This window comes from Trichosurus vulpecula, chromosome 8, assembly GCF_011100635.1.
Source record: "Trichosurus vulpecula isolate mTriVul1 chromosome 8, mTriVul1.pri, whole genome shotgun sequence".
Taxonomy (NCBI): Eukaryota; Metazoa; Chordata; class Mammalia; order Diprotodontia; family Phalangeridae; genus Trichosurus; species Trichosurus vulpecula.
In genome coordinates, this window is record NC_050580.1 from 249015313 (window position 1) to 249030713 (window position 15401).

The window sequence follows — 15401 nt, forward strand, 5'->3', positions numbered from 1 at the left end:
AAAGACCTACATGATATACTGCTGAGTGAGTGGACCAGAATCAGGAGGACAATATACACAACCACAGACATATTGATTCTGTGATGACTAACCCTCATAGACTTGGCTCTTCTCAGCAATACAAGGCTCAAAGACAGCTCTGAAAGACTCATGATGGAAAGAGCTATCTACATCCAGAGAAAGAACTATGGAGTTTGAATGCAGATTGAGGCACACTTTATGCTTGCCTTTTTTTTTCTTTTTTGTTCTCTTTTGTTTTTGTTTTTTTGATTTTGTTTCTTCTTTCTCATGCTTCATTCCATTGGTCATAATTCTCCTTTACAACTTGACTATTGTGTAAATAGGTTTAATGTGGACTTATGTGTAGAAGATATATCAGATTCCATGCCATCTCGGGGAGGGTTGGGGAGGGAGTGGAAAGAAAATCTGGAACTCAAAATCATGCAGAACTGAGTGTTGTAAACTAAAAATAAAAAATCTTAATTAAAAAGAGAGTTACAATGGCTCCCCATTGCCTTTGGGATAAAGTACAAATTCCTCTGTTTGGCATTAAACATCCTTCACAATCTGACTCCTGCCTCCATTTCCAGACTTAATACACATTACTCCCTTCGCACATTCTATTTTCCAGTCAAACTGACCTATGTGCTGCTCCTCACATATAGGATCCATAGGATTGGAGCATACTTTACATAAAGCTGGAAGATACTTTCAAAATCATTTAGTCCACCCTTTTAGTTTATAGATGAGGAAAATAAGGAGATTGACTAGTTTGCCCAAATTTACCCAAACAGCAACATCAGAAGCAGAGTTTGAACACAGGTCCTCTTAATCTATCTCCTCCATGCTTTTGTTCAGGCTGTTTGTCTCCTATATCTGTAATGTACTACCTCATATCTACCTTTCGAATTCCTAGCCTCCTCCAATGCTCAGTAAAAACGCAGCTCCTGAATGATTCCCCTCCTAATAATCCTCCACCAGTTTCTAATGCCTTTTCCTCCACTAGAAATTTTCTTGTATGTATTTCATATTTTTAATGTGTTGTTTCCCTGATAGAATTAAAGTTTCTTGAAGGAAAGGACTATTTTGTTTTGCCTCTGTATTCCCGGAGCATTAGCACAGTGCTTATGTATTCCCAAAGCATTAGCACAGTGCTTAATAAATGCTTCCTGACTGGTTGATTAATTAAGAAGACAGTTCCTTAAATTGGAGCTATGATTCTCTCTATCATGAAAACAGTCATCCTATTATCTAACTCTAATTATATTATGGTACCTTTCAGGATTTTATAACTCTACACTTTAATTAATGTGTATATATATATATATATATATATATATATATATATATGTATGTATGTATGTATATATATACATTATATATATATATATGTATATACATATATATACATATATGTATACATATATGTATATACATATATATACATATATATGTATATATATACACACACACACATATATAAACACACACATACCGCATACTATATATATAGTGTGTATATATGCACATATCTGTATGTTTCTTCAAGTAGTTAAAGACATTTTGCAAAAATGACTATTGATATTTTTTTCTCCCACTACTGAAAGTCAGTTATCTCTCAGTCTAAAAATTCAGCCCATCAAAGTATGCTCAATGCCTATTTGGGTGTAAGGTTGGTAGTGGTATCTTATCACTGATAAACATTTTGTATTGCTAATAGGAACTAGCAGCTTAAGTTACACACATGGAGCTGAAAATAACACCTTCTTTCCAAAAGAAGGATTTTATTCCCATGAAAGAATAATTAATTTAGGCTAACTCCTTCACTCCTGTGTGCCAGTCCAGAGGTACATGTGAAGAAACTAAAGATTCCTTCCAAGTTCCAATTCTCATTGTATACCCATGATTTTCCATGTCAAGCATGCCCGGTATAGAGCCTGGCCCTTAGAGTGTCTTTGGCAGGCAGCACCTACTACCTCTTAGAGAACAGAATGATTAATACACTAATTGACTATTAATAACAGATTGGAAGATTGTCACCATCCTTAAGGAGCTGGCAAACTCTGAAGTATCAAAATGATTATGGCACCAATAAGTCTGGTGTGATTTATCATTATCATCATCATCATCATCATTAGTCAGCCACACCCAGTCCTTTGGCTCAAACAGCAGGTAAACATCTATGCCTCACCTTTGGAGAAATAAAAGAAGAAAAAAAAAAGGTGTCCCTTGATTTCATGAGAAACAGTTGAAATAGTTTCTCTGATCACTGTGAAGAAGTGTACAGCTGCTATTGAATCTAATCCAAAGTCCAACAATGGTCAGCACATGAGCCTAGGAACGAACACTGTCCGGTTCCGTTGGGTTTCCATAGCATGCGATGGCCACATATTACATCAAACAGATTCCACACTTATGCATTAGTTGGTGCCAAACAGCCTTCCTTCACATGACCCTTCTCTAGATGAAGTGTTTATATTTTCCCAGGAAATTTAGGGATCCTTATTTTGATAACTTCTGTGATATAATCATGAATTTCAACAAAAAGTTCCCAAGGGTGTGTTAAACAGAATAAATCAGCACTGACAGCAGCAGCTGTATTCCAGACTCATATTCAGGGCTAAGAAGTTGATATCAATGACACAGTAGATAAAAGGCAAGCCTTGGACATAGAAAGACCTGATTTCAAGTCCTGCTTCTAACACATACTAGCTATGTGATCCTGGTCAGGTCACTCGAACTCAAAAACTGTAAGTTTCAGGAGAATTGCTAATTAGCATGAAACAAGGGAATTTCCACACCATTGAAAGAGGTCTATGTAATGAGGAAACCCAGGTCTAGACCAAAAACAAAATAACAAACAAAAAACTCAGGACTACTGGGGGGTAACTGCTCAGGAAATTGTGGCACTGGACACACTAGCTAATTTTATGGCTTTGGACAAGCCATTTACCTTCACTAGGATTCAACTTCCTACTCTGCAAAAGGAGAAGGTTGAACTAAATGGTCTCTAACCTTGGCATTTTGTGGTTTTGTGACAAGAGGAGAAGGTAGATTAGGAAACAGTCTTCATTAACAGTGCCCTGTGGTGCAGGCACTTGACTCCCTGGGCTGTTCCTTAAAACTAGGGGCATGTTGGCCAAGGTTGCAAAGACAAAACGTTAGATTATTCCAAAACACACCTCATAGCTCTATTTCACATTTTCTCTAGGTCAATACCTTCTTTCCTGAGATAAAATGAGATTTTCCAGTGAAGTCAATGCCTTCTTCTTACATCAACTGCTGACCAGGTGGAACCTAATCCCTCTTCCACCCTTTTGCTAGATGTAAAATCAATTTCATGAGCTTATGAAGATCCAATCAACTAATCAACATGCATTTATTGAGTACCTACTATGTGCCAGGCCCTGTGCTAAGAGGTGAGAATACAAGGACAAACATGAAATCATCCCAGCTCTCAAGGAGAATGAGTTCTATTGAAGAAAACATGAAAGTAGATGCAAAACCTATGCAGTTTAAGGGATAGCGGCTGGACCTATTAATTTATTGGTACAACAAACTCCCAGGTGAATAAATTCTTTCTACTAATGAATGTAGGCACCATCACTCTAACTTACAGTTTTAGAGACTTATCTACAGTAGAGGTGGCAAATACTGTGACCCATAGGGCATGCAGACTCCTGAGTGAGGCCTTGATTAGATTAAAATGTAATTGGGAAATTTTTAAAAACATAACCAAAATACAATAAAACATAAATAACATTACATTTTAAAACTAAGTCAATCTTTGTATGACTAGTTTTCTATTTGAGTTTGTCACCACTAGTCTAGAGCAGAGGTGAGTGACAAAACTCCCCAATACGGTGGAACCAAGTTACAATGAAATTGGGAAATGTTTAACAAAACAAATAAAAATACAATAAAGATAATGTTGATTTGTGGTTTTCTAAGTCAATATGCAGCCCACAAGGATCTGTTTCCATTTAAATTTGATACCACTGGGCACAGAGAAATAATGGAGTGACCTGCCCAGCCAGAAGTGGGATTCGAACCAAATCTCTATAGCTTGAGTACCAGCTCTCTATGTGCTACCCCATACTATCTCTCCATACAACGTAAATATCAGGTAATTGGAGGGAAGCGGAGGATCTAGTAAAGGGAGTAGGAAAGGCTTTATGTAAGAGGTGGCACTTTAGCTGAGTTTGGAAGGAAGATGAGAAACATAAGAGGTAGAGATGAATAAGGTTTTATATATCACTCCATTGTTATTTGTCTTCACACACATGTGTAGTAGAAAGAAGGGATAGCATAATGTAGTGAGAAAAGTCCCGAACTGGAAGTCAAAGAACTCTGGTTCAAGTCTTGGCCCTGACACTTACTAGCCATACAAGAATTTACAAATAATGAAGAAACTTTCCCTCAAGCCCTCCCTGTGACACTTACTAGCTGTCTGACTGTTGCTAAGTAACTTTCCTAAGCCTCAGTTTTACCATCTCTCTAAAATGGGGATAATAGTATCTGTACTACATATTTCTGAAAGACATTTGTGAAGGAAACATTCTGTAAACTTTAAAGTGCTACATCGTTATAGATTTCCAACACAGCTAGTGAAAAGTAGTGGGTCTCATTTTTCCTACCAGAACTCCACATGCAATGATCACATGTCAGCTGATTCTTTATTTGCATAGCCAGCAAGTATTCCATTGGTTCTCTCCAAATGGTAATCACGTCACCTTCCAACATAATGCTCAAGTATTTTACAAGTAAATATGTTTTATTTATGTTAGCAAAACCAGTTTAAGAATATGAGAAAGTCTCATCCTTATAAATTAATTCAGATCTTTCAGTAAAACTTCATTTCAACTAGGATGGACCAGTTACTGTCAAAGTGAAATGCTGGATTGTAAAGCTCCATCTCAAACATCAGTTGAACTAGATATTTTGAGACGCTTGAGCTCAAGGGGAAAGAGATAGTCAGTACTAGCTATTGTCTTGTCTTCAAAAATGTATTATGGGATATACTACAATATTCACAGAAAAAAGCAATCTCATAATTCCTTGAGAGTAGGGATTGTTTTACCCAGTGTATTTTTATTCCAAAAATTTAGTACAGTGCCTGACACATAGTAAGGCTTAATAAATACTAATTAGTTAACTAAGTAGATGTATTGTTTAATGATGATTTTTAAAACTGAAAGGCCTCTTAGAGGTTATCTAAACTCCTTATCTTTACAAGGAAGAAGGAAAGGAACAAGCATTTATTAAGCACCTATTATGTGCCAGGCGCTGTGCTAAGCACTTTACAAATATTTTCATCCAATACTAACAAAACCTCTGGAAGGAAAGGGCTTTTATTACCCTCGTTTTTGTATTTGTTTTTTTTACAGTTGAGAAAACTGAAGTAGACAGAATTTACATACCCTGCCTGAGATCATACATCTTATCTGAGGTCACATTTGAACTCAGATCTCTAAATCTAGTGCCTTATTCACCATGTCAACTACCTGCGAAAACATGGGACCTGAAAAAAGGAAGTGAAAAGGGGAAAAATGGTGGAACCAGTTTAGATGTTTAATTTCTTCCATTTAGGACTTTGGTTTTCTGGGTGTTTGGTTACAATGATACATTTCCCAACTCCGAGATGATTTATGAGTGCTATTACTTGACAAAGAGGTGTTTCAAAGGAGCTCAAAAAGACTCTTAAAGGTGGTGTCACCATCTCTAATTTAGGAAGCCGTGAACATCAATGAGAAAGGAGGCTTTTAAGTTGAGCTCTACACAGTTTCCACAGTGACCACTGAAGAGACCAGGTGCACCTCTGATAAAGGCAAGCAGCACTTCTGGGCAAATATTTTGAGATTTTTTTTAAAAGCCAATTCTTGTACTGCTCAGATGAAACATGAATGGATGGCACACTAAACCAAAAATGTGTGCTCAGCATCAAATTCCAAAGCAGGTTCACTCTGTGGAGACTGGCCCATTTAAAGAAACTGTCTGCGGTTAGTTCTAAAAATAAAATAAGGCCCTAAACTCTAGCAACATAATGCCTCAGAAAAATACAGTATTTCAGCACATTTGTTGTATGCTTTTACCAGAGAACTAGATCTGGTTGTAGTGGCAGAAAACTCCAATCAGAATGAACAACCATTGGTACTCAACATCAGAACACTGATGGATTCTTGTTAATATCTGAGGTCATTTTAAAATCTTGACCAAGTACAAGAAAGGATGCTTTTAAAAGAATTCCAGAATCATGCTAATAATGGAAAATATAATAGATACTCTTTTGTTAAATTTAACTTTACACACAAGCAAGGCAGGCAACCACCCACATGGTGTGATTTGAGGGACACTAGGAAGGATCTTATTCTTAAAGATCTATCCTACTTTCCTGTCACTCTAGGAACTCATTTCCCTTCTAGAGTTGTCATGGTAGATGAATATTATGCTCACTTTCATGTGCCCAGGTATACTACTGAGAAGGTTGTGTTAGGTCCAGGCTCTTTAATCTCTTTCCCCCATCTACTCCATTCAGTTTAGGCTAGTTCTTTTCTTAAAAGCAAAGGAAGCTCTCTCCAAGATTTGACTGACTAGGGAACTAAGGCTCATTATCACGGCTTCCTATTCACTGAAAGGTATAAAATCCCCTCCCACAAGGTGTCCTGGCCCTTCACATCTGGCTGATGTCTCAGTCATGGGAACCATCATCTTCTGCTTTACTAACCAGATAGATGCCTTTCAGATAGAGATGAGGCAGGTCATACTATGGCTAAGTAAGCCTCCTTTTTTATTAGTTATTAAAAGCCCTACCACTGTCTGATTTCATTATTATAATGAAATCATTGTCAGACCAAATCATATCAGACCAAAATTAACAGGAACCTGCCTGAGTCAGGTTCAGATCATTACAAAAGTATTTCTTTAAATGTGACATTACTCAACTTCCAGGGTCATAAACACAGTACATCTATTGTAGCATCTGTAACCATGTAACATAAGGTCATAAAATTAAATTACTCAATTTAAAACATAATGTGCCACTAAAATTCCTTCTAGATTCTGGATGTGGAGAATAAAAAGAGTTGTCACAGTAACGAGTAATTGGGCGATAGGTCTAACAGTACTTACCCGAAACACCTGTTCCACTCTTGCAATACTTTTCCCAAAGATAGTTCCAAGCTGGTCTCCAATTCCCGCCAATAAGAAACCAAAGAGTGGAATTCCAAAGATGGCATACAAAATACAAAAGATTTTGCCTCCTTCGGTGCTTGGAGCAATATTTCCGTATCCTAGTATTTTAATAAAAAAGAGAGGGAAGTGTAAAGCATCAGAGAAATTAAGGAACAAAATAATGTTATTCTCTTCATCCCGAGTTCTACATTCCTCCATTTTTAAGAGCTTCAGAAATGACCAATGCCATTTAAAATGTTTAACATAATAGATAACAACACAATATATTGCTTGTGGCTTTCCAAGTCATAGCCTACAAGGATCTTTTTCCATCTGAGTTTGATACCACTAGCCTAGAGCAGAGGTAGGTGACAAAATTTCCCAATACAGTGGAACCGAACTAAAATGGAATTGGGAAATGTTTAACAAATCACAATACAATATAGATGATGTTCACAATTTTTCTTCCTTATCTTATTTAGCAACGCAATATCATAGAGTACTAGTTTTAGAGCCAGGAATATCTTGTTTTGGGATCATGAGTTTCCTCCTCTGTAATTCTTGTAATTGTGAAGGTTTAAATGACTTTTTTTAAATCACACATTGATATAGGGAATTTCCAATGAAGAAACATCCTCTTGGCAATATAGACTGGCACTTAACAGTACGAAAAATCTCTCTGGGGTTCAGCAACCTACACAGAACCATAACCTAAACCAGTATACGTTAAAGGTGGGACTCCAACCAAGGTCTTCCTGACTCTGACTCTATTCTCTAACCTACATCACCTCTCTGAGAAGGCTTGAGATTTAAAAGAGACAATGTATGTAAAACATTTATAAACCTTAAAATGTTGCATAAATGTCAGTTCTTATTATATGTTATCCCTACAAACTATAAAAGATGCATGAGGAAGCATGGTAAGCTGTTTCTAAATTTGGTCAATTTGAGATTTGACTTCTTTTAGTTAGACTGCTTAGTGCTTCAGTAATAAAAATTTACCTATTAAGACATTAAACAATAATAGAAAAGAATGGTCTCTATCCAGGGTTCTTAACCTTTTTTGTGTCATGGAGCCCTATGGCAATCTGGTGAAGACTACAGACTTCCCAGAATACTATTTTTTGAATGCATAAAATAAACCACATAAGACTACAATGAAAATGAGATAAATTGACATAAAGCTATAATTGTTCCCATCCAAATTCATAGACTACCTCTGAAATCTATCCAAAGACCCAAAATTTACATAGAATTCAGAAGTTTCCTGTCATTCTTATAAGTTGGGCAGCAAGGAGTAAACAGTGAGGAAAATGAGGGTTTTGACCCTTAAAGCAGTAAAGCGTTTGGTAAATCCCCATTATAAACTCAGTTACAACACATGTGCTGTTCAGTAATCTTTTCTGTATAATTCCAAATACAACATTATAAGATGCTGCCCCTTGAAATATAACTGAACATAAACTCCTTGAGGGCAAGGACTGTCTTTAATTTGATCCAATTTGAAAAGCATATATCAAGTACCAAACTATATTCAAAGTATTGTGCAAGGCACTCTGAGGAATGCAAAGATGAAGAAAACAGAGTCCTCACCCTTAAGAAGCAAGCATGTAATATTGTAGAGACAGAAAAGACACATGTATGTTGTCTCCCCTATTAGAATTGGAATTGGAGCTCCTTGAGAACAGGAACTGTCTTATTTTTCTATTTATATGCTCAATGCTTAGCCTAATGCTTTGCATAGAGTAAACTTAACAAAAGCAAATATCTAGAGTTGCAAAATAAGAAGCAGTAAGTTGAGGACTAAAGACAAATGTGTCCTTTTAGTCTTTATATCTCTAGTGCTTCGCACAGTACATTGCATATGGCAGGCGTGTTATAAACATTTACTGTTAAATTGAATAACAACTTCATTTGTAAAAAGCCCTATTATTCATTTGTTTACATGGTAGGGATCAAATAATATAATATTTACAAAGAGCTTAGCACAGTGCTTGGCACATAGTAGATGCTATATAAATTCTAATTCCCATGCTTTCCCTCCCCCTTAGTCCCAATATTTGTATTCTCAAGGGGTAACACTGCATAGCCATCTCTATAATCAGCAGGAGTGCCATGAATGCATCATCATAGTCAATTGATGTTTGTTGGTTTGGAATAGAATGGAAATAAGAAGAAAAAGAAGAGGGATTTGGGATGTAGCCCATTTTTAGATATGTCAAACTAGTTTATTTCATTTTCAAATAATAAAAAAATAAGAATCAGAAAGAGCTGGAAGGTACCATCTAATCTAAAACCCCTCATTTTGTAGATCGGTCTCCAAGGAGGTTAGGTGATTTGTAAAAGGTCTCAAGGTAGTAAAAATCAGAGGAACAATTTGAACCAGAACCTTAGACTCCTGAATATTTTCCACTGTACCATGCTACTGTTTTATTGTTCCTTTATCATTTTGGAGAGCAATCTGGAATTTTGCCCAAAGAGTTTTTAAATTGCCTATACCCTTTGACCAGTGGTGGGATTCAAATAAATTAGCAACCGGTTCTCTGCCCTAATGACCATAGAGTGAATGTTGGTGAATGTGTATGAATGTATGTGTATGTGTGTGTGTATGAGAATATGTATAGTCTGTGTGTGTCAGCTGGTGTACGTGTGAGTGTGGATGAATGTGTATGAGTGTGTAAGTGAACATATGTGAATGTATGTGAGTTTGTGACTGTGTGTGGATGTGTATTTGTGAGTGTATATGAACATGTATGTGTGTGGGTGAATGTTGGTGAATGTGTATGAATGTGTGTTTGTGTCTGTATGAGTATGTTTGTGATAAGGCACTAGACCAGCTCAGAAAAATAGTCTTGTGTTAGGTTGTATACATAGGGTTGTTGTACCCATGTACTCGCAGCATGACTTCTCCCAGGAGTCAGCCAACACCATCCTGAGACCTGGAGACATCAGGGCTAAGGTGAGCTCAGGGTCAGGGAAAAAGTTGGAGTTTCTCTTGAACAGCTTTAGTTACACTAAAAGGCCAAGTCTGAAGCACCAAGGACAATCTGACTTTTTAGCATGTCTCCCCCTGCCCCCACAAAACATTCCCTCTGAGCCCTTGGCATCCTTGATTTCCATGACCCAAGGGTCCCTCAGTCATCAGGATCAGTTGGGACTGATGGGGTGCTTGGGTGTTTGTGCTTGGACCATAATTCTAACATTTCTCCTTAGCTTCTGTTTGGGTGCCTGTGCCTGGACCCCAATTCCAAAATCACATCGAGTCTAAAATCACATTTCTTCCTAGCCTCAAAATACTGTCTCAGGCAGTTCCTCTCCAGTTCAAGGGCAGCATGCTCTAGCAACACACTTATCTCTGCTCCTGATACTGAGGTCAGCTGTACCTATACAATTTATTGGACTCCCTTTGTACATGCAAATTGGCTGTGCACTGGGCCATAATGATATTTACTACTTACTGATCTTACTGATATGTATCCTAGACATAGTCAAATGTATACTCCCTTACATTCATCTTGTCTAACAAGATATTTGATGAGAGCCACGTGGATATTCCCAGTCAGCCCTGACTGTTAGTTGACTTAGTGATGTTTCACAGTCAAAACCACACCCCCAGGTAACCCCCCTCGGGTTATTTCCCAGTGAGCTCTGAATAAGATACCTGTGCAGTAGATACAAAAAGTGCATGTTCCTTTAAGAACTGACTACCCCTTAACCATTCCCTAATCCCACCTCAAAACACCTAATTGACATATTTCACCCCCAAATCTCCTATAAAACTTTTCCTGCATCCCTGTAAGGTTGCAGGTTCCCTAAGAACTCTTGCCCACTGTAAAGCATAATATATCTTTGCCACCTTGACTTAAAGAATGCTTGAGATCATGAATTCATTCCAGATGGCCCCAACCCTCTCCAGCACTCAGGTCCTTGAAGGGTACTCCCCCTCAACGACCTCATCTGGGAACTCCAGTCTTGAGGTTCCTGGACCTCATCTACCTCAACCCTCAACAGGACTGGCTCTGGTCAGGGCTCAGGCCCAGGGAGAAAGAGGCAGGCTGATTACAAGAAGGGGAGAGGGTGCTGGCTGAGGGAGCAAGGTAGGTAAGGGCCAGGCCAGGTGTGGAAGGGCCAGAGGGTGTTGGGGGGGCCAGCAGAGGCCATGTGTTAGGTGGCTTCCACCATCAGCCCCTTCTGCCTCCTCGGAGGAAGCCCAAAGTAACTGCTTGCTTTTTCTCTCCTTCACACTAAGAGTCAAGGTCCCAGCCCTCTAGCTTCTCTGCTGGCCGCTGGAGGTGTGGCTTGGGGGGTGTGTGATTCATTCAGGAGGAGATGGAGAGGGAGGGAGCAGGGGAGAGGGTAGGGTCTAAGCCTGTTGCACCTCACTGCATTCCCAGCCCAGCAGCTAGCAGCTTCTGCTGCGGTGTAGCCAGCCCTCCCATACTGGGCCTGGCTCTCCCCTTCCCTTCCTCCTTCCATCTTATGCTGGCACATCATTACTGCATTCCTGCTTTCCCCTGTGCCTCCAACCTGGACCCCAGTCCCAGGCTGAGACACAGCACCACCTTTGCGGGGGGGTAGGGAGGATATATATTTGTGATTTCCACATTGAGTGTCTGCCCAGGCACCCGCTTTAGAGAGAACCCCAATTACAAGCACCATTTTAACAACCTGTTTGCCGAACTCAACATAAAATTAGGTATCAGTTCTGCCAAACCCATCGGAACCGGCTAAATCCCACCACTGCCTTTGATCCAGCAATACTGCTACTCAGTAAAAAGGAAAAGAACTTATATGTTCTAAAATGTTTACAGCAGCTGTCTTTGTGGTGGCAAAGAACTGGAAATTGCAGGGATGCCCACTAATGGGGAAATGACTGAACGAGTCGTGGTGTATGATTGTGATGGAATACTACTGTACTATAAGACATGATGAGCAAACTGAGTTTAGAAAAACATGGAAAGACTTGCGCGAAATAATGAAGAGCAAAATGAGCAGAACTAAGAGAATCTTATATGTAGTAACATCGATAATGTTTTAAGAATGACTTTGAGTGAATAAGCTATTTGACTATTATAAAACCCCAAACTAACTATAAAGGATGCTATGAAGAGAGATGCTATCTGCATCCAAAGAAAGAACTCATAAATAGAAGTATCTAAAGAATAATTTTACACATATATGCCTCTTTTCAACTAATGGTAGCCACCATTAGGCTGGGGGGAGGGGAGGAAGAAAAAAAAAGAAATTGACACGATAATTTTGTTGTGTATTTAAAAGAAATAGGAAGCTGTACATAGTACACAGTTTTATATGCAATCATCTTTTTATTGTACTACGTAATGGGAATGCTTATTTTATTCCATAAATTAAGAACAAAATTTTAAAACATAATCATTGCCACTTCTCAGTAACCGCATCTCCCACCATAGAACTCTGACTTATAAAAAATAGAGTTAAGCAAAACAATTCAACATTTTGGCCATATCTGAAGATGCATGCTTCATTCCACAGGAAGCATAAACCACTGTTGGTTTCCTTAAGACACCGTTGGTCACTGCACTGATTGCAGTTCTGAAATCTTTCAATGTTTTCCTTTATGTAATTGTACGATCATGCAAATATTGTTCTCCTGGTTTTGCTTACTTTGCTCTGCATTGGTTCATATGGGTCTTTCCAAGTTTCTCTGAGTTCTTCATGACGATATTTCTCACAGTGAAAATTGCATTAATTATCCTATTAGTCTAGTTAATATCTGTGACAATCTGATATTGCAGTGCTAGCCTGAAGCTGGATAGATACCAAGCAGTCTTCCCCTGAATTATGCAAATACAAAGGGGAACTGTGATTTCATCACTATAGGGCCCTCCTAGTATGATAAATCCCTCCACCAACTCAGATCACAACCTCTTCATGATTTGGCTAATAATTCCAGGAAATTACCCAAGGTTAAGTGACATATAAGTGGTCATCTAGCTAATATAGTGTCAGAAATGATATTTGAACCCAGATGTTCCAGACTCCATGCCCAGCATTCTATCCACTATGCAACACTGTCTTATCTACTTTCAGTAAACAGAGTTGTACATTTTGGAGTGAGTTCTTAATTGATGCAATCAGGTGCTTGATAGTGATTGTACTTATCAGCATGTAAGCCTCATAGTTAAAAGTACTGGAAGTTTCCTCTATCTCCCTCCACACACTAATTGCCGTTTCTTCTTGCCTAGGGGCTGGCTCATTTGGCTATTTCATTTCAATTTTCCATTTGAAATTATTCAAACCTTCTATCACAAACTCTCTGAATCATAGCTTCCATTTCTTGAGCAGAGTTTCAAAGTGTCTCCATAATTGTCCCACTTCTTTCAGTCAATTTTTTGTTCAATCTAGTCATAAGTTCTGGGCTGGGTTTCTTTTCTAAATTATGTTTAAAAATATCCTTCAAAAGTATGGACTAAAAGACTCTTTGGGCATTCCCTTTAGAAGGATCCTATTTAAATGTAAATAATACCAGTGACAATATAATATACACCCTTATATATTTTTATTTGGCCCAGGATTAAGGTTACTCCTAGAATCATCCTGCTAATTTCAGGGAAGATTTCAGATTACCACTGCCCCATAACTGCCTGATTATTTTTGGTGAATATGTATTTTTTCAGTCTAAATATCTCTTTAAGAGACCACATGCAGACACAGGCAAATACATTCAAGCTTTGAACACCCTAAATGGATAGCTTTAGAGAAACAGACACGCTATTTTCTAGGCTCTAAATGAGGATCTCTCCCACCCTCTAAAGGGGAGTCCCAAATGACTGAAGCCTATAGGTGTTGAATATAGAGGAAAAAATATTAATATAATGATCTGGCCTTTATTGTGTTTTTGGCTTACAAATAATGCCCAGTTCATCAAAATCTAACTTTATAGACCTTATCTATCGGCCAAAGATCAGTCATGAAGCTTTTCAAGCCTTGATTATTCATCACAATGTGATTAAACAAAGGGAAATGACAGGGACAGGGGGAGTATGTGTGATAAGTACACAGAAAATAACCCTTTCTAGTTTATGTCCTTTTCCTCTTTCTAAAAGTTCAAAATTTTACCTCCTAAGTTAGATCCTACACATCAAGGGTGATGATAATCTTTTTATAACACAATTTTTAAAGTATGAGGAGGCACTTTAAAATGTTTTTGTTTGGTGGCTCCAAATTCTAGCTAATATCCTGCCTACCCATTCAGCTCACTTAAGGCAGTCTTTAAGTAAAGTCTCTCGAATCACTCATTTTGAAAAAATTAAATTTGTCCAGAAGAACTTAAAGAATGAATTATTCTGTCTTCTGAGCTTTATCTGTCTTTCTGGCAACCATCTTTGTGAAACAAGCTTCCAAAGGAGTAGCAAAAATTGTGAATTTGGTTTTCACATCATTATTCCTGTTTAGATAATGCTAGAGAATCTCTTAGGATTTTCTATTTTTATGGCTTTGTAATGCCCCTCAAAGATTACTCTCCATTTGCATTTGAGCCAACCAAAAGTGACTCACCCTAGAATCAGAGCTATAACTAGCAATTTTGATGCTCTGTGAAAGCAGCATAAGATATGGGCTCAGATAGCAACTTTTTAAAACAAGCGCAGTTGAGTGGAAGTGAAGAATAATCCAGAACACTGATCTCCAAGAGAGAAGGACCAAGGACACCACTATTAGGGAGGTCATTGCCAAAGGGGAAATGAAAAGGGTGGGATTGGGAAAGATCTCTACCATGATGAAATATGGCATGTGTTAGCTAGCTAGCTTCCCCCTCCCCCTTTCTTTTAAAGAATTATGAGAGAGGCAGCTAGATGGCACAGAGAGTAGAGCACCGGCCCTGGAGTCAGGAAGACCTGAGTTCAAATGCGACCTCAGACACTTGACACACTTACTAGCTGTGTGACCTTGGGCAAGTCACTTAACCCCAATTGCCTTGCCCTACCCCCTCCAAAAAAAAAACATGAAAAAAAGAATTATGAAAAAATAAATTATTGTTAGCTTTTCAGCACCCTCCAAATTTCAGTACTCTGTTTCAAACCTATAGTCACCCCCATCATGGCTATGGCTCTGCCTAGAATCCAGTATTTTAAAATATAAAGAAAAATATATGCCCAACACTTAATTTTTTAAAATGCTAAATTTTTTCCTAGCCATTTCATTTTGCTGCTGTGAAGCAAGTGCACTAGAAGAGTATCTTTAGACCTTGTAGA

At 38.2% G+C, this 15401-nt stretch overlaps 1 protein-coding gene across 1 annotated transcript in view; it reads right to left on the reverse strand.

Moving 5' to 3' along the window:
- KCNK10 (potassium two pore domain channel subfamily K member 10) overlaps nucleotides 1–15401 on the reverse strand; it is a 201153-nt gene that overhangs the window by 61843 nt on the left and 123909 nt on the right. The window contains exon 4 of the mRNA XM_036736115.1: nucleotides 7129–7289. Within this exon, the coding sequence (XP_036592010.1) occupies nucleotides 7129–7289 (161 nt within the window). The remainder of the gene's footprint in view (nucleotides 1–7128; nucleotides 7290–15401) is intronic.